The 23,590-nt window shown below is 38.3% G+C and overlaps 1 protein-coding gene across 1 annotated transcript in view; it reads left to right on the plus strand.

Annotated features, from left to right (window-relative positions):
- Positions 1-113: 113 nt before the first annotated feature.
- OBFC1 (oligonucleotide/oligosaccharide-binding fold containing 1) overlaps positions 114-23,590 on the plus strand; it is a 44,024-nt gene continuing 20,547 nt past the window's right edge. Inside the window, exons 1-4 of the mRNA XM_010564785.1 lie at positions 114-159; positions 5,832-5,896; positions 17,086-17,225; positions 21,858-21,953. Of these exons, the coding sequence (XP_010563087.1) occupies positions 17,093-17,225; positions 21,858-21,953 (229 nt within the window). The 5' untranslated portion in view covers positions 114-159; positions 5,832-5,896; positions 17,086-17,092. The remainder of the gene's footprint in view (positions 160-5,831; positions 5,897-17,085; positions 17,226-21,857; positions 21,954-23,590) is intronic.

Below are 23,590 nucleotides of genomic sequence, written 5' to 3' on the forward strand. Positions count from 1 at the left end.
GCCTCCTCCAGCGCATGCGCACGCGCCATACCGACAACACCACCACCACCACCCCCCAAGGGCTCGTCGCCGGCCAAGGTGGGGGAAGAGGCGGGGCTTTTCCCCCACCACGTGACGCGGCGGCGCGAGCCAATAGGAGCGCGCCGAGGCTTCCGGCGGGTAAGTTGGTGTCTGGCCCCAAGATGGAGGGGAGGGGGCAGATCACCCCCTTCTTCCTCACCCTCCCCTTCCTCAGGGCCTGGGGAGCAGCGTTTGCGGCGGGCCAGTTCTCGTCCTTTCCTCCTGTTTTTCCTTGGGAGTAGGCTACGCACTCTCGCAGTTGGGGGGAGAGGGAAGTGACTTTTTCCTTTCGTTCACTGGTAGCCGTTATGAGCGTGGCTGCGTGGAAAAGGGATCCTTTACCCTCTGCTGAATTGCTTATCTTGAAGGACGCTTTGCTCCTTTCATTTCTTCTCAGCTGTCCCGTGTAGGGAAAGTCTCCCCAGTCCTGTGGTGGAGGATGATATTTCCTAGGTAGGCGGATAGCTTTCTTTCAGGGCTGGTTGGGTACGTTGAGTTCCTCTTTTCAGAGCAGGTAGACTCCTTCCTCCCCCCCCCCATTGCCCCCAGGTCTGACTGTGGGAGCTGAAGGGGGTATGAGGCCCTCTTTGTCCGCTAGGAGCGTTGGTATGGCAGGTGGTGCCTTCTGGAGAGTTTGAGCTTGGGAGTGGCTCTTTGAGGAAAGTGTTCATAGAAAAAAAACAATGTTGGAAGACTTTCTTTTGTTTGTGGACCAGTGCTGTTCCTAGACCTGCTACTGGTTTGTCACAGCATTCAGTCATAGCAGGGTGTGATGTTAATGTACTGCACGTGTTTGGTATCTTGTGAGATTTAATCAGTGGGACAGGCTTGAATTTCCTTATCTCACAACCTTCTCTTCCCACAATTGATTCTTTCATCAGCCTGAAGTATGATTGTATTTTAACAGTTGTGTTGTTTGTATGCCACTAAATGTGTGGTATTTCTTCACATGAAAGCAAGAGGTGTTCCCATTGCCTGGATAAGGGGCAATTAGCAGACATTTTGGAGACAAAGCTTAGGCTATGACGGCAGGCAGGAAGTCGATCTTGCAGTTAAGGCAATGATGGGAGACCTGACGAGGCAACAAACACCCAGTGAAAATCATGTAACACCTTATCCTCACATGAACCTGAGTGCCCGCAGTTACCATTAAATTGCATTATAAGCTTCTAAAGATCAAGCCTCTGGTCTGTATCATTCCTCAGACCATTTCATTAGCATGACAGTAGTTTGCTATCGAAGGAGGGTAGCCCATGTGTAAATTCAGTAATAATAAAGAGGCACTGGTTGTGGGGATCATATGGCAACCTCGACAGTCTCCTTGAAAGAAGCATGACTTTAAGGAATAGAAAGTGCTAAGATGAGTCAAGAAAAGGAATTTCAGCAAAGGAGTTGTCTAATAGTACAGGTGTTTGTAGTAATGAAGATTAGAAAGATGGTTCAGAAGGAAGTAAGGGCATAGAAGTAGCCTGGAACTGAACTTTGCATCATGTGTTAACAATGTTTCAGCTGAAGCCTTTTAAGCATATGTTGGTGTTGTAGGTGGAGTAGTTAGTGGTGCTAATAGTATTTATAGTGTACAGGAACACACTGTGCTAGGCACTGTCCTGCCACAGAACAAGGAGATAGCCCCTGCCACAGTTTATGAATCAAACAACAATGTTGTGTCATGAGTTAATTTATTTAACCCGTATAAAATCAGTTTCAAAGGTAGTACTACTCTATGAATAGAGAGCCTTTCAAGTACTCTTGCAAACCTGATAGCAGTTCTGATTTGTTGTAATAATCAGTATTTGTTGTTCAAAAATTATGTTGGGCTTTGTACTGACTGCTTGGCCACAAAATGTGAAACTGTTGAGGAGGGTGTTAAAGCCGAGACTGTTTATGTGTGTAAGGGTAATACCAAGAAACAACTGCGATCCAAATGACCTGTTTTCCTTTCTCCTCTATGACCTCGCTGGCTGGCTGCACCTATTAACTTAATTTGCAAGTTTCATGCAGATAGTTTGGATTAAATACAATAACAAAGAAAGTGATTGATAAGGTTTCTCCAGTGTTACCAGCAGCAATTTAGCTTCTGGAATCTTAATTTTTAAAATTCAATTTCTTTTTCCTCTCTATAATACCTTTTTTTTTCCCCCTTCGGGTGGGATGGTAGCTTTGATTTGGATGTTAAAATACAATGATGGCTTTAATAATAATTTTCATTTATTTTTAAAATTGGGTGTTTTAATTTTAACTTGCTTTCTCTTGGATAAAAAGTGCTTTGGGACTAATTTCCATCTGTTTATTTGAACTGACTAATTGATAGAGGATTGGGGAAAAAAAGGAATCCAAACCCATAGCATGAAATCCTTGTATCCAGGCAGGATTAGCTTTTCTTTAGCCTCAGGGTTAATGTCATAGGTCAGCAGGGTGGGGGTGGGGTGTATGTGTGTATGTCAGAGTTTGTAATAATAACTGGAAACAAATGCAAAACTAAAAGAGAACTTCTTGAGCTCTATGTGAACAAATGCAGTTGAGCTTGCTGCCTTAATAAGGCTGGCAGTTATGGGACTGGGATACCAGGGCCCGGTTCTTTCTCAGCTCTATTGATAAATTAACTTTTGACTGTAAGTAGTTCACATACAGCATCTGTATAATGTATCCATTTGCTTTGAATGTGTGTGTGATAAAACAGGTTCACTCAGAGCAGAAGAGGGACAGTAGTGCATCCTACCAATGACTAAATGTTAGTAGGTACTACAGATGTGTTGCTTTAGACTTTTATAAAGATAGTCTTCCTGTTCCAGAGAGCTTTTAATTCATATAATGTTGAAAATACAAGATGAAAGGCTGGCACAAGAAAGGAACAATTAATCTAGTGATAAAGTTTTGCTTTTAACTTCTGGGGTTTTTGCTTACTCTTTAACAAGTAATTCAAGAAAAAAACATTGTATTTGAAAATGAAAACTGTGTCCCAGTTTCAAGTTTTCCCTTATTCTTTCACTCTAGATTTACAGCTTGCTGCTCAATCACAAAAATAAACTCTCTAAGGTGAAGGTTAAGTGCTAGTAGCAAATCCTTCCCAATTTGCAATGACTTCATGGTATGGAGGGAGCTGTATGAAGCCGGGGGGGGGGGGGGGGTATGTTTTGGTTTGGGTTTTTTTTTTTTCCTGGTGGCGGGGGGTTTTAGCAACTGTAAATGTTTCCAGATGGTAAGGATAAAAAGGTAAAAGTGAGTTATAAGTATATTAGAATTTCTCCTTCAGGAATTTAATCCAATGCATTTTGAAAATTCAATGCTTCCTTAAAATGTCAGAGTAAAGATGTTAAAGAACTATCTTGGTTGTGCATCAAATATATTGGCTTAAAACCAGCTGTAACTCTACTGCAGTCTTTTTCATCTCTTTGAGATTTAGAAGTTTCCCTTATACTTTCTGCTGCTTAATGTCACTATCCTTTCCCATTGACTTCATCGCTTACACTTGCTACTGTTCCTAACTCCGAGTTCTACTTCTGTTTCATTTAAACTGCTCTGCTTCAGTTTCTCTTCATTGAAAATAAACACTTGCTTCAGAAAGCTAATTTGAAATGTGTTCTTCACAGCATGTACTGCCCTTTCACTGCAGACCTACATCCTGTCTTCAGTTTTTTCAAAATATTTAATGGTGTATTTTTATATTGTCTTGACATTCTGTCCACCCACGCTTTCACTGATCTCCTCCAATCTTCTTTCTGATGTTTGAGTTCATTGAACTGCTGTAAGGTCACAGGTCACTTGTTCGTGGTTAAATCTGAGGCATAATTCTTATTTCATCCGTCTTAATCTGTCTGTCACCTTTGGTAGTCAACACTGTCCCTTCTGTTTTCTTGATATATGTGGTGTTTTCATTGATATTTTTCCAGTTATATGGTGGTGTTTTTCCTTAGACTCTATCATTCCTACTCTGTTCTGTTCCTGAAGTTAATGTGTTCTGCTGTATTAGACTCATTTCAGTTCTAGGTGCCACTGTAACTTCTAGATCCTTCTAGTTAACCCATATGTTCCTTTTTAATCTCCACCTTTTTGCATTCTTGGTTTTTGCCAAGACCTTGTGTGTCCAGCCTCTAGATCTGAAGTTATTTCCAAAAGCTGCCTTGCTTCCCTCTGAATATGACTCGTTTTTCCTTGGAGTTTGGGGTTTTATGGAATTAAGATCTGATACTTTACCTTGTACCACCATAGTTTTACTAACTTTCCTCAGTCTTTCAGGCTTTATGAGAAATTTTTGGTGATTCTCCTATACCTGACCTTTTTTTCCCTTTTCCTGTTCATCATCATTCATTTTTCCTTTCCTTCTGAATGTGTTGCCTTCTCATAGGAGCACCTCAGTTCAGTGGATTCTAAATACCATGGTGTTTTCAGTCTCTTTCAATCTTGTGTATTGACCTTAAAGATAATCCTTTTCTTCCCTCTATGACATTTCCATCTTCTTTGTGCACATGCCAAGTTTTTAACTTTTTTGTCCTTTTTCTGTGACCCCTCTACACTTGCAATGCTGTACCTGACTCCTGTGTCCTAATGCTCTAATTAATGGTGGTAAGTACAGAGGAGCTAGTAGTATCATTAGTTAATAACCCATGTTTATGACAAGGTGAAGAAGGAAATATAAAAGAGGGCTAAAAAAAAAAAATCTTTTTATTTCTTTATGATGTAAGAGGATGGCCTAAAAGGCTGTATGTTTTCCTCCAAGGAGCATCATGTTACCCATTTATTGGAAGCCTTGAGAGGGGAGACTGTATTGTACGTAGCACTCTTAAAGCCCTTCTATTAAATGTACAGTCAATAGATCTGTAGTTTAGAGACTTTTATTTCTGTTCTGCATTTGAATTTTAAAGCTGTCTTCATAAAGGAGCAAAAAAGAGACTCAGTTTTGTAATTTTTTAGCCTTTCTGATACGAGTAACAGGAATAGTTCAGTCATATAATACAAACAGAAAAAAAAAAAAAGCCAGAGGTTAGACGCTCAAGAGGTTGCCCAGATCTCATTAGCCAGTATCAATGCTCAGCCTCCTATCAATAACCTGGAAACTATACATTACTTGACTTTTTTTTTCTTTCTTTTTTTTTTTAATATGCATTACTGTAGGACCAGTTAGTCTAAGAATTGCCATAGAAACATGTGGGATTTGGAAGCTTCAACATATAAGGGTATTACCTGATGTCTGCAGTAAAAAAATTGAGTGTTAAAATGTTTAGGAATAAGATTGATCTAATTTTGGCTTCAGAAAAATCTGTGTGTTTAGTCTAAATTGGTCTAGCTTTTTCAGTAGTCAGTGGGGAAAGGTATCTTCAGGGGGCGATTCACCCTTTCCCATTTTAGGTACTTCTCTATCACACAGTATTTAACTGTGTGAGTGGAGTTGTCCTGGAAACGTGTGATGGGGGTTCTTCTTCCTACCTATGGAGATACCATTTCCAGCAGAACTCTTCAAGTACAGTTCTCCTGATATCAGGCAACACCTCTGGGAGTGATGACAGAGCAAATATAAAAGTTGCCAAATTACCTGAATGTTTCCAAGTAAACAGATGATGTTTTGTTGAATAGGATTTATCTGAAATCAAATGTCAGAAGAAAAAGCAATAATATAAATATAGAAATCCTGAATAAGGATCAGATATTTCAACAAACGGTACAAGAATATTTCTTGGAAACATATTGGGTCAAAGGTGTTCAAGCTTTAGCATGTTAACTTCACTGAAGTTATTGCAAACAACAACAAAAAATGTTTTTCTTGTTGCTTCTAGTTGGTCTGCAAGAAAACCACCTTCAAGACTGATATTCGGAAACATAGTCATATATAATTGGAGGGGTAAGTTGTGCTTTTTTACTTATTTGAGTGAGAAGCAAACCTCAGATTTAATGGAAATTGTCAACAACTTGAAACTTGCATAGGTGATTCTTTTTATTGATTAACTGACTAATGCAATTAAAAACTTCAGGTCCTCTTTCATGATAAAATTTTTCAAGAAGTCTGGATACTTTCTGGTTTGTATTTAACTGAATAACTCCTTTTATAGGAATTTTCAGGTAATATTAAAATACTGAGCTCCATTGGTGGGTAGCTGCATTTTTTTTAATACAGTAGTTAGTCTAATAAAAATTCTTTCCCTCCATGTTTTGATGACTGTAACAATCTTTCACAGAATGAATAGGTCTATCTAGAGTATTGATTTCTTTTAAAATAATATACAGTTAAAATACTACTACTTTTAGCTATAATGCTGTATTCCTTCTGACCATTTTAATAATTTGAGATTATATTTCATTTAAAGCAAAAATCTATTTGATCAAAACTGTACATGAACACAAGGCAAAGTATTTAAAACTTGCAGAGCCCCTTCCATCTGATGGATATTAGAGCTTTAGTTAAGTCACATGAAAGCATGTATTACAAATGCTTCACCATGTTTGTCTTTCCTCCAGATGGTAATTAGACCTTTTCCTCTTGCATAGCAGTCACGAGCTGATTTGCTCTTTTTGTTTGTGGCTTTCAAATTTGCATTAGTTCACATAGCAGCTAGGATTAGAAATTTATTAAGGGATAAAGATAGCTTTGCATCTCAGTATTGCTTTCAGTCAATACTGGCACAAAAAATGTCTGAACAAAAAACCCACATGTGTTGCTGCTTTTCTTGCTGCAAATCCTGAATTTCTTCCTCTGTTTCCCAGGAACCTTTTTTTCCAGAATGGACATTGTGTTCTCTTGTGATCCTGATCAGCTCTGGAATCTTGGGACTGAATAACTTGTTCTGTAATATAAAAATGAGTTATTTTTAAATCTGTTTTTTATTATGGCTGGCCAGCCAGCCAGCAAACCCAATCTTGGTTATGTGGTAAGCATAAGCAGGAAGTTTATTATGCCTTCTACAACTATTATTAAAAAAATACCATACTGAGAAGTAGGTAACATTTCACACACACACAAAAGGACGATCTGACAAAAAGATGGCACTGAATACTACTGATTCTTTAGTACTATCCCAATGAGAGACATTGCAGTGAGATAATATTGGAGACATGTCTACTAGCAAAAAGGGGAAATAACATTTAGAATGTGAGATACCAACTGCTTATTAATGCAAAGCTGGACTTTAAAATATAAACTGATTTTACTGAGAAAACAGCATAGTTTTTCATTGAAAAATGTTATTTTTATATTACAACCATGTTTAAAATAGTTTCTGTATGTGTAATGTTATTCTCTTTTTACCTAGATTTTTATAAGCTATTGTGTAAATCTCATTTTTGAGGCAAAAAAATAGTTTACTATGTGTCGTAAAGTAGAATTTGGTTTTATGTAGGATCTCTTCTTGGTACAGCAGCAATGTGTGGAGCTATAATAATGTGTCAATTGTTAAGGCAAACAGCAGCTATTGTGTGTTCAACAATAGTATATGCAAACTTTGGGCACTAGGACCTGCTTATGAGAAAAGAGCGTATTGTGATGTGTGTCTCGAGTGCCCTGGAATCTTTACTTTTTTGACAGGAGGGACCATTAATCTAATATCTAATCCACAAAATTATGTTTTATAGTACACCACATGGTATTTATGGCTTAAACCAAAAAAGCCCATTACATTAAGTGTACTGAATTTTCTGTAGCAGAAAATAAAATTACATATAGGAAAAATAATTCCTGTGGCTTCTGGCCGAGTTGTAATATATTGTTCTGGATGCAGTATACAGGTGTGACTTACCTTCAGAAGCATGAGGTAGGAAGTGGCATCTATTCAAACACAAATGTAATTAAGGAGACACTTAAATCTGTTTATAAAAGGCCGTTTGGTTTTTTTACATAACAAGAAGTTGGAAATAGTAGTGACCTTATCATGTTAGCTGTGACAGTGATTCGTGTAGGGAATGTAAGAAGTTGCAGTTACAGTCGTTGATGAGGTAATTTCTTTCAAGAATCTTAATAGTGTTATGTCCATTTGGTGCCTTCCTATTGGATTTGGAAAAAGTTTTTAAAGGTGGGCAAAAATCATCACTGGCAAAGAAGTCTAGCCCTCTTTGCTCTGTAGGGAGGAAAGCTATTAAGAAGATATCCATGTTGCAGGACACGTATTCCGGAACAGTTTTGGCTTGTTCTATATCAGTCCTATATCAGCTCTCAGTGATGAGATTTGGACAGACCTGAGGGAGCATCTGTAAGACATTCATTATTTCAGATCATCCTAAGAGAATTACAGAAATTGCTAACCCAAAAGTTAATAGAGGACAAAGTCTCTGGATTTTTAACGGGTCCTAATAGAGTTTAGGAGCTGAAGATAAGTGATGATGAGCCAGCTTTCCTTAGCTGAGAAGAAACTACTCTTCAGATCATTCAAAGTTCATAGAATGCAGTGTAAGAGATTGTGCAGAACAGTTTGTCATAAGGAATCAAGAGATAGCTACACACCTTTGGCATTTCTAAAACTTTTTGATTTTGTAGGTCAGAGCAGCCTGGGTGTAACTTAAGAAATCTTGTGCTTGATTTCAGGTATAAAAGTTCTAGTCCTCAGAAAGGAGGCACAGTTGCAAAAGAAATTCAGAGAGTAGTGGACTGGGAATTGTACCTTTTTTGATACAAAACCCCACACTTTTGATACTTTTCCTGGCTGTTGGCTGAGAGGACCCGTGTGAGGAGCATTAGAAAAGCATTACAAAGTTTTGTTCCGATGTGGGATGATAGTTGAAACTTCCCCCAGTAAAAGGGAGACTACTGTAATAATACATATAGTCTCAATGCTTTTATTTTTTTAATGTGCTGCCTTCTATTTTGCCCAGGTTTGCCTTTTGGAATGTCTGAACTTTTTCTACAAGAAGTGCCTTCAGACAGGCGGCATTATGAGTCTTTATTTGGAGGAGAAAAAGAATAATTTTGTGGAATAGCATAAAAAAATAACCAAAGAACAAATGCAGCTGGTCTAGAAACAGAGATCAGTGTCAACCTAACTGTATTAATCTTTCCAGGAAGAGTAACAGTTAGGTCTCAATCTTCCAGAAGAGCTCCAAATGAGTAATCTCAGTCTCTAGTTACGCTCACAAAATATATGATGGTCCTAGTTGTGTCTGAGACTTCAAAATTATTCTGACTTGAATTATTTTGTGTATACCAACAACAGCGCTATTTGGACACCATGTTTCAAGCACAGCCTCACAGTGTTCTGATATAGTTAAAAGGTTCACTTGTATAGCAAATAAAAACTTAAATTGATTTCAGAACATTAAGCAGGTCTGTCATAATCTAATCCCTTGATATGTGCTGGGAATATTTTGAAAACTTTATCACAACTGTGCACCTAGACCAAATGTTAGGTTAATTATTTTGAAGTCTGTGGTTGTAACGGAGTGCTCTGTTGTGCTATGAATGTTCATATAAATTCTGATGCATAAACTAATTTAAAGAGGAGGGAGGAAAACTTGGCTCTAGAAATTGAGTCACACTTGTCATGGAGTTCACAGGCCCAATAGCTTCAGAAAGCTATTAACCAATGCTTGCCGCTTCTACCCAAATTTCTGAAATTTTTAAATGTTCATTCAAGAAGTGAATCTAATTTTATCTAAATTATTTAAATCTAAATTATCTAATTAATCCAAAGCTATTTTACACTGCTATACCAAAGCAGGAAAGCTAACTGTGTTGCCTTAAGCCACGTGAATTAGGTTTTATTCTCTTTGTTCCGAAAGTTAACTTGAATGAGTTAATATTCCTTTGTGTTGGATCCGTAAATTACATGTATCTGTCAAAAAAATTTTCTTTTGCCAAGAGCCTGTTTGGAATCCTCTTGCTATCAAAGCTTCCATACTGCTGTTTTTCCAAGCAGCAAACTTATAAATAAGAAGTAATTTATTTTTGGTTTTGTTTGTTTTTATTTCACACTAATAACCGAGAACCTTCTCTCCCAGTGAAAGAATGTCTGCTCAGCAGCTCAGCTTATTCTGGCAGCACTGTGGGTGATTAAGAGCTTTCAGAGAGAATTAATAATCTTCATAGACTTCCTCCTGCCCTCATTCAAGACAGGTTAGAGAATTAATTGAAGAAGGTGCTTCAGCGTGATTATCCAATAGCTTTAAAATACAAATAGCAAGTGAAGCTTTCTGACTATCAGTAGTGACTACTACTACCGTATTTATCGTAAGCTTACAGCTGTCCATGACAAACATATAGAGCTAGTTTACTGGTCTGTTGAATGGTTTGCTGATTTCTTAATACATAGGAAAATACCTTGTGACTAATGCATGGGACAAGGATCAGAAGGATCATCTTCTACTGTTTATTTTATTGTACACTTCCTTGTTAGTTTTCCAGAATCATGCTTTTGGAAAATTGGGTGCCAAAACCTTGTAAGAAGATTTAACTTGCATATAAACCAAGTAGCAATGCCAAAGAAGGCAATCTAGAACTGCAAGCTTTGTCCCTCTTCCTTCCAAGGCTGCTGTTGCTGGAGGAGCCAGTCTGTCTGGTCTCCTGCAGCCACCCGTGCCTGTCCACAAGGATTTCTAGGCAGTGCTGTGGAAAGGAAAAAACAGAGAGAGGTAAATACATTACAGGTTACAACATGGAGACATTAACTCCACTGGAAGACTGTTACACAGTAGTGGTGTCAGTATATTGAAAAAAACAAGGCTCTTTTGCTCCTACCTATAATCCTGATTACTATAGGCATTGTGGGCAATACCTTTCTATGTTGTTGATAGATGCCCTGCTGGCTAAAGTTTGTGGTGATGGGTCTTTTGTCTTGCACCATCTTCCCTTGCCAGGGAAGTGTATTGTAATATAATCTAATGTAGTTAAAAGACACATGAAGTTTAAAATTTCAAGCAATAACTTTAAGAAAAATTCTGTAATTCTTTCTCTTTTTGGTAAATGTGTTATCTCAGGAGGTTAGACAGGTGTTAACACTTGTACAAGTAACACTTCAGGAACTGCTAAACTTCTGGAAGTTCAGAGGAGTTCTAGCTCTCTTAGTTTTGTTTCAAAACCATTTTTTTAAGTTGGAGTTGTACTTGCCTTGTATATAAGACCTACAGAACATGTAGTGCCCTTACTGACATTTGTTACAGCATGTAGCATTTAAACTTAGAGGACTTCAGATAAGCAGCAGCAGAGAATAGTCTATTAGGAAAGACTGAAAGTGTTTACCCTACTTTGATTATTATTTTTTTAATAGAATCACCAGGTAGGAAGTGGATCCAAACTGACCTTATGTTACTGTTTGATAGTTTTCTAACAGCTGTAAAGTTGATATCAATACACATTTTTTCAGGAGCCTTTTGTGTCTTTCAGTGACGTATTTTGGTCTCAGTGATGGGTTTTTGTCTTGTTACTGCTGTTGAAAACTTGCTTGTCATTATGTGTTTTTAAAAAGTCTATCAGTAAGTTTCATTTTTAGAGTATGTACTTCATATTATCTGTAACCAAAGGCTTTACTTTCCAGCTCACTAAGATCTACTTGTATAATAAGATATTGGGTTTGTTTAATTTAAAATGTTGTATGTGGCCTTGGGTAATTAAAAAAATTTCTTGAAATATGGTGGTTTTAACTGTATCATGCTGGAACTGTGTCTGCTGATCATGAAGTATTGAATAATACTTGTTTGTCGCATAGGCTGTTGACTCAAACACAGATGAGTTCAATTCAGATGACAGAGGTTGTTACAAAGCCCAGCTGTTGACTCTGCTTCTCTTTCCACAAGTTGCTTTCTCTGTGGCAGGGATGGCTGACCCATGAAGCAGTTCTTTAACAGGCACAGTTTGTAGCCTGATTTATTCAAGTAAACCAATGGTGACTTTGTTTTAATGCACTGGGTTGGTAACTCTAAGAGCTTAGGAGCTGCTTCCTGTGTAAATTATCAGTGCTACTATACTAGTGGCAGTCTTTGGAGAAGAGTGAATGCCTGGTAGGATGCTTAAGCTGCCTGTATTTGTGGGTAAATGTTCCCTGCTTCTGGTTCACGGCTAACTTGAGAAAAAAAATCTTTGCAGCAGTCTGCCAGTAGTTGCAGACAACTGCTGGAAAGATACCTTTTCTATGGCTCCAAACAATTCATCTCCAAACTAAGGAAATTTTCTGCAAGAGCTTTGGTTGTTAACCACATCTGGAGAAAAGACAACAAGAAACATTAAAACAGATACTCTTCTTCAGGGTTTCCATTTCACTGGGATTGGAAGAAGACCAATTCTTAATCATTTACCATTTTTTAAAAAGGTGCATGGTGAATACAGGAGTAGGAGCCAGGAAATTTATTGGCCCGGGCTGATTCTGTTGAACAAATCTCTCGGGTGTTAAATGGGGATCTATTCTAACATGGCTACCAGGTGGACTGAATGGGCTTGGGTTTGGGTGGTGGTGTTGTTGGGAAGGCTGCCAATTTTCCTTGGTTTCCCTTCTTTCCCTTTTAGGATAATACCTTGCTGAGCTCACAAGATAACTCTGAGGATTACGGACTTGGTTTAATTCTCACTACAGTCAGGAAAGCTAACATTGATAGCATTGAGGTGAAAGAGACAGCCTTATTTTAATAGGTTAGTGTATAGAATTATCTCAAACTGAGAGGTTTTGTTTATTTGTATTTAGATACTACTGTGTAAACTTTAGATTTTTGCCTTTGAAACAGAATTGTTTTCCCAGGAAGTGGTACAAATAGCAGAATTTAATTCTATTTTTGTTTTTGATTATGCCTTTCTTTGGAGTTATTTTATAGAGGTAAAAATAGAATACAGATATCTTATATCTAATAAACTTGTGGACCAGATGCTTCTCTTGCCTTTTTTCTCCTGTAGCAGGATTGAATTCCTTGCACTACAGCAACCATAAAGTCATTACACTGCATTTAAAACAAAATGCAGAAAAGGATGACCTTTTGCTAGGACTCTCTATTGTTTGTATTGCTAAGCATTATCATCGTCTTTCAGAAAAAGCCAGTTTAATCCTTAAACATTTGTACATATAGTATCTGTTCAGAATTGTCTATTGTTAGCTATCTGTGTTCTCATTGATTGTAATGCTGTGTATTTCCACAATGCCTGCTATTTGCCCCTTCGATCTTCATTGTACAGGGTAGCTGTTATCTTCCTTGCTGATAGCGTATCACCAGTGGTACCAGTTAAGAGCTGAAAACACTTCCAGCATAATGGAAAGTTCTACTTTCGCCAGGATGACTCGCTAATTAATTAACCCCTGGGATATTCTGCCTGGGATGGAGAGGCTTCCTGAGCCAACTTAAGAAAAAGTTATGGGAATATACCATTATATTGCAAAAGAAAAACTGATTGAAAGAATTTTATTTGCTGTGTAAGAATTATGTTTTCCAATACTATCAATCTGCCTGAAACAATCTTGGAAACTAACTGAAAAATAGATCCTTTGGAAAGGGTGCTGCTTTGACTTAACATCTTCCTTTGCTATAGGAGCAAAAAGACAACTGCTGTTAACACCACGAGAAGAATGAACTTGTAATAGGAGTGTGGGGAGGCAAGCAGTACAGGAGGCAGTAAATATCTTTTCTTCCCAACAGGCCACAAGCTTTTCGCTTTAAATAGGTCAATGTTCAAATGTAGCTACCAAGTGGCCACTTGGGAGGGAAGAGAGAAAATGGGCTTGGTTTTGGGTGGTGGCAGGGCTTGGGAGGGCTGTTGGGACTGTAAAGAGGCAAGGGGAGACGGCCCTGCAGAATGCTCTTCATGTGTCTGTCAGACATTGCTGAAAGCAAGTGAGTGGCTAGAGCATGATTTCACTGTCTCAGCCTGGTGTGGATGGAGTGTCTGTAACTCATGACTTCACCAGATTTGTCCTGTGGACTTCAAGAAATCTTGTGGTTCCTTCACAGGGCTGGGGGTATGATTTACTTTTTATCAAGGCATCTGTGCTGCATCTGTAGGATTAAACTTGGTATGTCTGTAGCAGACTTGAACCAACCAGGGTGGTTCTGTACATGAAGATAGATGAGATGGATGTAAATTTCTCCAGTGAAGAGCTGTAACAAGGTCTGGGAGCTAGAAAGAAGCTCCAGAATTTGAGATTTAACTTCCAGTAGTTTCTGAGATAAAGAGCTTTTGCTGAAGAAATCCTTCCCCCTTCAGGACAGGGCAGCAGTAAAAGATTTGGGGACATGCTTCATTGTCCTGGTTTCAGCTGGGATGTAGTTAACTGTCTTCCTAGTAGCTGGTACAGTGCTATGTTTTGAGTTCAGTATGTGAAGAATGTTGATAACACTGATGTTTTCAGTTGTTGCTCAGTAGTGTTTAGACTAAAGTCAAGGATTTTCAGCTTCTCATGCCCAGCCAGGGCACCTGACCCAAACTGGCCAACAGTGTATTCCATACCCATGGGACGTCCCGTCTAGTTTAGGAACTGGGAAGGGGGTGGGCAGGGAATTGCCGCTCGGGGACTGGCTGGGTGTCAGTCGGCGGGTGGTGAGCAATTGCCCTGCGCATCATTTGTACATTTCAATCCTTTTATTACTACTGTTGTCATTTTATTAGTGTTATCATTATCATTATTAGTTTCTTCTTTTCTGTTCTATTAAACCGTTCTTATCTCAACCCAGGAGTTTTACTTCTTTTCCCGATTTTCTCCCCCATCCCACTGGATGGGGGGGGAGTGAGTGAGCAGCTGCGTGGTGCTTAGTTGCTGGCTGGGGTTAAACCATGACATTCATTTAAGCTAGAAGTGTTGTATGGACTTCTGGCTAGTGATCTGTTAACATTTGGGCATTTCAGACTTGACAACTGTTTAAAAATCTCTGCATTTTGGTATTTCAGTAATCTCCAGTGGTGCTGCTTTATTGATTTCCCCTCAGATGTACGCATGTGCAGGGGTGACTTCTGCTTTTTACTCCAATGAGTGGCTGTTCATGCAAAATACAAAAAGTTAGACAGGCTTGTCACCCAATTCTCTCTTTTTGGCTTGTTAGCTCAGTCTGCCATCTGTCTAGGAGAAAAAACGGGTGCTGAGCTATGACAGACTTTGTAACCATGCAAAGTAAGATGTGGGGCCTGGTGCAGAAAGGAATATTACTTTGTATAAAAGATTATATTGGAGAACAAGACTGTGATTTTATCCATGTTTCTTGTCAGGGGAGAAATGCCACTAAAAGTGAACAGTTGAGGGACTGTAGCACCATTAAGGACAAAATTATATCTTAAAATTTTATCTTGCGAGTGGGAGGCAGGATGACACTGCCTGGTAGTGCTTCTCTTTATTCCAACTCATCATGTGTTAACCTTGATTGACTATAGTGTGTATGTTTATCAATCAATGTGTGAACTTTTCTTATTTGCCATGACCTTTTCTTGGGCTAAATTTATTTTTTTCTTTTTTTTTTTGTAGAAACTATAAAAGCACAGTAACATAGGAACAATGCAGGCAACTTTGTACTAGAGCCTGCAAGCAGAAAAAGAGTAGGATGGGGAAGACTTAATTTTATTATGAAAATGAGCATGCTAAGTAAAATACAGGTTAAAATCATGTGTTTGCTTGGGAAAGTTTATGGTCTAAATTTAACATAGACTATAACAAGCAACTGGAGAACTGCCAGAATAGCAGCTTTGCATTATTATGATCATACAGTTTATAAAATTCTACTGAGCATTGTCTGCAATTCAGCAGCAGAAAAAGTGTGCTTCGTGGGGAGGCTTGAGTGTGAAAAGGATGGGTTTTGAGTAGACATTGGATGTGCAAAAGGGATAGGTTGGGAAAAGCTGCCTGTAGTGGGTAAAGAGATGTAAATCCAGGTGTAAACAATACTGTTTAGTTTGTTACTTGCAGCTGAAGTGACTGGTGGAACTGACTAAATCAAGTATTTTCAACATCTTACAAAACAAATGACCAGTCTAAGGAAGGTCAAAGTGTCACTAACCTTTTGTTGCTTTTAAATTTTTTTTTTAAATTTGGAAATTAATATAATTGTCATCTGCAGTTCTTCTCACAATGTAGAGTAGATGTCAGCAACAGTCTAGCATGTTGTGCTGCGCTGTTTTCCTGCCTCAAATTAAAGTTTAAGTGTGAAAACAGAAATCATGCAGAATCCAGCCTCTGTTGTTTCTCAAAGAAACAAGATGCTATCATGATATTCATGGTGTGTTGCCTCTACATGAGTAGCTAGAAGTGTCTCCTGCAGACTAGAGAGATCACTGGCAACCCATAGCAGGGAGCTGCTCCCTCTCAGGAGACTGTAGCTGCCAAATCTCAGCCCTATTACACACTATTCAAAATCGGTCCATGTACCACCTTTGCCCTACACCTGTAAGTGGCTGACACCCATTTGAGGGTGATGTGGAAAGCTTTATGGGAACAGTTTAGCTATCGATACAGGAGAAGCTAATAAAAAGTATATTGACCTTCCAAATCTCTACAAGGATCTTTCCTGAATTGCGTGCTGGGGTTTCTTTGATATCAATGCTGTGATAAGCAGAGAATTCACTCTGGAAATGGCAGAAAATATCACGCATTAAACAGAGAAATCTGAAGTGGTAAAAGGGGAAACAATTATTAAGTTATTGGAGACCGTATGCCCAAAATAAAGAAGGGACAGATTTTTCTTTTATATAAAATAACTATCCCCCATCACCGCAATAAAGCACAGGATGAACGATGAGGAGGGTATCTTATGAAAGGGAAAAAGAATGATGGGGCGGGGGGAATAATCAAGTGTACAGAAAGTAACTAATTAGTATCCCACAATCCTGCTCTTTAAAGACATGTTGTATTTAGTTCTCTGTTTATGGGTCTATAGAGGAGAAATCCCTGAAATTCTATTTCATTTGAAGGAGCTGGGAAAAATGCCATTGTAGTCAATCTCAGTACTTGGAGTAAATCATCAGTATTGATATTTCGAATATTTCCTGTGGTGATGTGAAGATAATATTGTATTAGATAAGTTCCTGTGTCTCTTCATCAGCTCTGCTGTGTTATTCTGTGTAAAATCACAAGCTATTTTTTCATTCAGTTGGAACATATGTGAATAGCTCTTTACCTGTATAGAAAATAATTACAAGTTCTTCTGTGTTCACAGGTTTTGAATGCAGTCTGAGTCCAAGAAGTATGAAGAAGAGACGCCTTCTCTGCACTGGGGGATGGATCCTGTATTTTCTGCATTTGCAAGACTCTATATTAAAGATATAAAAGAAATGAGAGAATCTAAACAGGTGCCAGGTAGTACTTACATGTGTTGATTATGATGCACACAGGATTATAATTGATTTATGTTGTGCTCTTTATCAAGGGATTGCAGAATGCTTCATGAACACCAGTAATTTTCCATGCCCTTAAGCTACATGACATTAGTATCTTTAACAGTTCTAAGAACAACAGGTTGTATGTGAAATATATGTGAAAAATAAAATGTTTTTGTTCTAATGGCTTTTCTTCCTCTCATATATATATATAGGTACACAGAACCTCTTTTACATTAACGTTGTGTTTCCTCTGTGTGGTACTGCTTGTTATATTCTGATAAAGTTAATTCTAAAAATGCTGGTCCTTTCTGGCCATATGTGTTATATCTTCCCACTGTCTCTACAACATTTGAGAAGGATTTTATGCCTCTCTGTTGCAAAATTTTGATGGTTGATGAGATTGCTGGGTGTATGTGTTTTGCTTTTTCCTCTGGATATTAATATATTATAAGACATACATATTTATTTATTATAAAAGATGCAGGTTTTGAGGTTTTGTCTGATTAATTTCTAGATATGATAAATATATAACATTCTTCATATATTTGAACAACCTTTGCTGAATCTTAATACCACACCTTTTATTTCCTAACCATTGTTGGAAATCATATGCTTTGCAGACTGTTTCCTGCTGGTCTTCAGCCAGTATCACCCACGTGCACATTGTCTAAAGCAGCATGGGTCTGACCTTGCATTTCTGTTTTCACTACAAAGACTTTAAATATAGACTGCAGTATGTGTTCTGCTGTAGAAGGGTTCATTACTCCAAACTGAAGCTTGACAAGGTGCAAGATTATCAGGGAGCAACCCAAGGAACTTAGAATTAATGAGGAAAAGCAGTACAGTAAACCCTAAGCAGAGTGTGTTTTTGATTTGGGTTTGGTGTTCTGTTTGGGTTTTTTCTTTTTCTTTTTCTTTTTTTTTTTCCTCCACAGAGACAAGGTACATCTGTTTGGCTCTCTGAATATGCTGTGCTTTATAGCTTTTGTTAGTCATATTTAACAGCAAGGATAACAGCAGTGCTACTGTTGCAGAAATGAAGGACTGGTGTGGATTTTTTTCTGTTCTCGCAATCATTTTTGTGTACAAACTGTAAAGCCCAGGAAATATACCTCTTTGTTATTTAACATGATAGGAAACTTTTGTCTTCAACCCATTCCTAAATTAGGCTACAGTCTGTTGTTCATGTTTGTACTAGAGTGAGTAGTAGCACTTAAAGGCCTTTTTATATCGTGCAGTCTTGTAGTAGTGCTGGTGTAGCGAGTGCATCTGGCAAAAACTGTTTCTGCTTCAGTTAGAGACATTTTAATTGTTTTCAAACAAAATACAAAACAATTCAATGTCAGCAGAATAGGATTGTAGTTTGGACTTGGACATTTGTACATACACATGCAAAAATATACTCAGAAGAATTAAACTTATAAACATCAAACATTTCACAAGAGCAGGAACAGTCCTAGAAAGTACAATACTGCTCTCTTTTTTTGACCTCTAAATTACCTGAATTTCCCTTCATTTCCCTTTCTGTTCTTTTACTGAAGTGAGTTGTCTTCTGCTTCAGGGACTCTTTCAGTTTTGTTATTAGTTTTTTCCTAAGATGACCCTAAGGAAGTGGTATCTGTCATGTCAAGATATCAGCCTTTAAAATTGGTTCATGTGAGCTTTCACCACTTCCTCTGCATTTGGCGTTTTGCACAACTAAGCTTGCTTGCGATCCTGTATCATTTTCTAAACAAAACTTTAAAGAATAAAATGAAGTTTCATAGAACAAACATCCTGAATTTTGTTTATTCTCCTGGTGCTGTGTATATAGCAAACCAGACATCTTTCAGTGTACCTTATTTATTGGCCACAAATGACACAACAGAAACACGAAAAAACTTAGGGGAAGGAAGGAGGTAGGTGTTTGCTGTCAATTTTTCCTGCCTTTAATGGGTTTGTTAAAGACCAGCTGAAGCTAAGTATATGGTTGGCTATAAATCAGTCATTAAGTAATGGTAATTAAGAATGAATGAGTGCAAAACAAAGACTTGTGACTAGGAGGAATGGAAAGAAATACAGACTGAATGTCAGGAAAAACATCCTTAGAATGACATCTGCTAAACAGTGGAGCAGCCTTCCCAGGAAAAAGGTGGGATGCCTTTCACTGGGATTGTTTATATCCTGACTGTACAGATTGCCAGGAATTTACTGTACAGAACAGTCTTGCATTGGCCCTGAGGAAATGGACTGAATGACCTAATAAGTTTTTTTTTCTTTCCATTTTTAAGCATTAGGATTTGATACCACAATGACTAATCCCTTAAAACAACACAGAGGAAAACAGTAAACCTGGCCAATTACTCTCCTGCTATAAATGATGACAAGAAGGGTGGAAAACCTCCCAGATAAAAACAGCAATTGTGTTGTCTTAGAGGCCTTGAAAAGAGAGTGGGTGTCAAACTCAATTGTAACACATAGTCACATAATGGAAATGAGCTTGTCTTAGAGTTATCATGCACCACTGCAATGTGGCAGCTTATCAACAAGCGAGGGAAGCTACAAATAGCATAAAGGGAGGTAATAATAATTAAAGCAATGGCAAACAGCTCAGTGCTCAGTGATGCTGGTAAAGACATGACCAGAACTTGCCCTAGAGAGCTCTGTTATCTATAGCCCCCTAATACTGCTGCTATCGCTTCCTGTTGTGGTAACAGCATATTAATGTATGTATTACTTACTGGGTTACTAGGAGCTTGACTGAATGTGCTTGTACATAGCTTCAAATGTTTAGTATATTTTTATTGCTACCAATATGAACATGATTTGAACAAATAAACTGGCAGGAGAAACAATTTGCACCTTGAAGTTGTCAAGTTCAACAACTTTTAATAGTGTAAATATAATTTCGTCTTTCAAAAGAATTTAGGTAGTTTCTCAGAGAGTAAGAGTGGAGTTCTATGTGAGTTTATGGGGATGGAGAGAACCAGTTTTATCTCGTGTCTGTCATTTGCCAAAACTGAGCTTACTAACTGGGACATGAACATAATAACATGTTGCTTGTTTGCAGTCAAGAGCTTGGAGTCTCTGCTCCACAGGTTTACCCTGAAGCTGACCCAGTCTTTCTTTTATAGAGATTTTGTAAGGTTTAGTGAATAATTATATACACCAGGAGCATCTCCATTGAGGGTTTCTGTAGCAGTGTTTACTGGTGTCCTGGTAAGTGGAATGAGAGAAAAGTGGACAGACCTGCTAAATATTCTCTACACCAGACCTGACCAGTGACTGCACGATTAGTATAGCCAGCTCTAAGATAACAGCAATAGATGCATCCTCAAAACATTGGGGTGGGTTTTTATGAGCAAAACTTCTGTTTGAGCTGCTTGACTGATCACCTGTGATTTCTTCTGAAACTTTGGGGGTTTTGTCTTTCTTATATGAAGAAAGTTAATTCTGGGCTCATTTAAGGCTGCCAGCTATGTAGGATGAGTTATTTTTGGATTTTGGTTTTGATTTTTTTAATACAGAACATTTTTCTGACTCTCTTGCTGCAGTGTTTCCCTTTGTAAGAATAAGACTTGCCACAGCGTATGGAGCCAAATGTTCCCTTCTGAGTCCTTTGAGTTATCTTTATTTTAGAAGACAGTTATTGAACATCCCAGATGGCATATTTCAGTAAAGCAGTGGTATTTGAAAACTGAAGAAAACACATTGACTGAAAATTAGCCAGACCAGGATATATCTGGAGTTTATTGCCCTATTATCCTCCTGCTAGTGGACTGTGAAGCTTCAGTGTATAATGTTTACACCAATGTTTGTTAATAACATTTGTCACTCTCTTTGAAGGAGATTACAGCTTGCGGCAACCTCAGTGTTGCCAAAGTCCACTGGGCTCTGATACCTCACTGTTTCCTGGACGTGTTTTTACGTGTTATTCAAGTCATCATTACAGATGCACAAAAATAGGTTTGAGGGGATGTTTTTAGAACGTGTTATTTCAGAAACTGAAATTCAGGATGCTGTCCATGATGACTGCATAGTGTACACTGCAAGCTAAGAGGGTTGTTTCTCTCCTCCCTCCCCCCATGGCTCCTGTTCTTTTAGAAATGAAAGACAGAATTATGTTAGTTTTCCTTCTGGAGGCTCTGCCTTAATCAGGAATAGCTGCATTGTGAGAAACTCAAACTGCTTCCATTGTGTTCTATTATTTATTCTGAAGCCTGATGAAGATGTAAAAAAAAAAAACCAAAACCAAAAAGCCCAAACCACAAAACAAAACCAAAATGAAACATCAAAACAAACAAACAAAAAAAAACAACTAAAAAAAACCCTAATGCCTGCAGCAAACAATCTGTTTTTCAGATCCAAATGTGCAAGAAAACAAGAGGTTAATAAAGTTCTGATGCTCTGCAAAAGCAAGCTTTTGGTATCCTAAGTACATCTGATACTTCTTCCTGCTAGTGTTTCCAGTCCTCACAGATCCAGGGGATTTTTCACATGACTAGGCATTGTATAATTTAAGATATATTAAAAACATAAGAAAGTATGGGTTTTGTACTGGTAAATGTAGCTATGTAGGGTAGGATGTTGAAATAAATAGTTACACTTACCAAGAATGTTCTGTGTCTAGGTATATTCTTTTATAACGGACATCCAGTAAGACAGGTGGATGTTTTCGGGATAGTGGTTCAAATGAAAGAGCGAGATGCCTTTTATAATTACGGAGGTAAGAAAAGTTTCTTTCTTTCTTCTTGCACTTAATCAGCCTTGTAATCTTAGTTACCGTTGGAACTTAAAGGTTGCCTTATTTGATTATTGTCTGTTCTTGAAACAACTGTGTCTTATCCTAATATAATGTATATATGTAGCTCAGATTACTTAGCAAACTTAGGGAAGCTACCGTTTATCTCCACTTCAAAAGCAGAGAAATGAATTGTTAAAACAGAGTCACTGATTTGTTTGGGGTCATCTAGCAAATCTTAATATTGGTTATTGCTTTGCCACTGGACTCCCCCATCTTCCTTTCATACATGTATGCAATTCCTTTGGTCAGCTATAAATGGATTTAACAGTGCCTGCAAATGGGAAGTCACTTCTTCCTTTTTTGAACCTTAGAAATCCCTTCTGACTTTTTGTATGTTTTGTTGTATCTTGGAGCCAGCTTTTAATAGCAGTCAGGATCTTGTTTATATTTAGATGCGTAAGAGCCTTAGCAAGTCTAACTCCAGCATCATAGTACCAGTCCTTGCCAGCACCAGCTAGGAGTTGTCTCCTCCCTTTTGCTTTTCTCAATATTCAGACTATTAACATGGAAACATCTGATTGTCATTTTGTTTAGCTGACTTTTTCATCTGGAGAAAAAGCAGAGTGGAGTAGTGGTGATGTGGCAAGTTTCTAAAGGGGGGGGGGGGGGGGCATCGCACAGTAGGAAGGGGGAGCCAAATGCATAGATCCTATCGAGGCACTTGAAGGACTCCTGTCCAGTGTCTTCCTCTGCCACGGGTTTCCATCTGATGGAGGTAAGTTGCAAAGGGTGTCTTCTTACCCAATTCCCTTACTTATAAAATTGAGTCAGCAGCAATTCCCTGACTCACAAGTGTATTGTGAAGATACAGTTGACAACTTAACCAGGTCCCAGCTTCCACAACACCTGCAGTTGCGTCATACTGCTGCAGAGTAGCATTACCTGCTAGTGCATATAGCATACCCCACACTGGGTGTGGCTGCTCATAGTTGACTCTGTGCTCTATAGAAATGTCCCTGCAAGTTTCTTAAGGTGGATATTTTCTAGATTTTTTTTTTTAAGTCTAATTTCTGGATGTTTGTTATTACCCTGCCATGATGCTAAATAATGAGTTAACAGTAAATATTTTGAAGCATAAGTTTCTCTGGCACTTGAAGTAGCACAGGCTAAACAAGTACCTAGGTTAAGAGGTGGAGATGTAATTGATGAAGTGTTGAAACATAAATTGAACGTCAGCTATTATTCTTTTATTGCACTAGTATGCAAATGCAGTTATCACTTCATGAGAACCGAGGAAGACAGAGTCAAAATGACCAAGGCAAAACCAATTCTATGGGCGAGGGTTTCCCACGCTGCTGTCAGCATTAGTTTGGACGTAAACTCATTGGAAATGTTTGATTGGGGCAGAAAATGGAGGAATAGAAATAAAAAGAAACGGCAGAGTACTGGAATTAAGGCCTTAGTGTTAGATCAGCCGACCTTTAAGTACAGCTCTCGGTGAGCCTGGCTTCCTGCTGTCCTTTCACATCCAACTCCACTCTTTGTTCCAGCAGTTCCTGGTTTGAGCTTTCAGGCTACCTGCCAGGGTGCCCCTCCCCAGCCTGCCCTCCCTTTCAGGC

This window comes from Haliaeetus leucocephalus, unplaced genomic scaffold (assembly GCF_000737465.1).
Source record: "Haliaeetus leucocephalus isolate CR32 unplaced genomic scaffold, Haliaeetus_leucocephalus-4.0 Scaffold184, whole genome shotgun sequence".
Classification (NCBI taxonomy): domain Eukaryota; kingdom Metazoa; phylum Chordata; class Aves; order Accipitriformes; family Accipitridae; genus Haliaeetus; species Haliaeetus leucocephalus.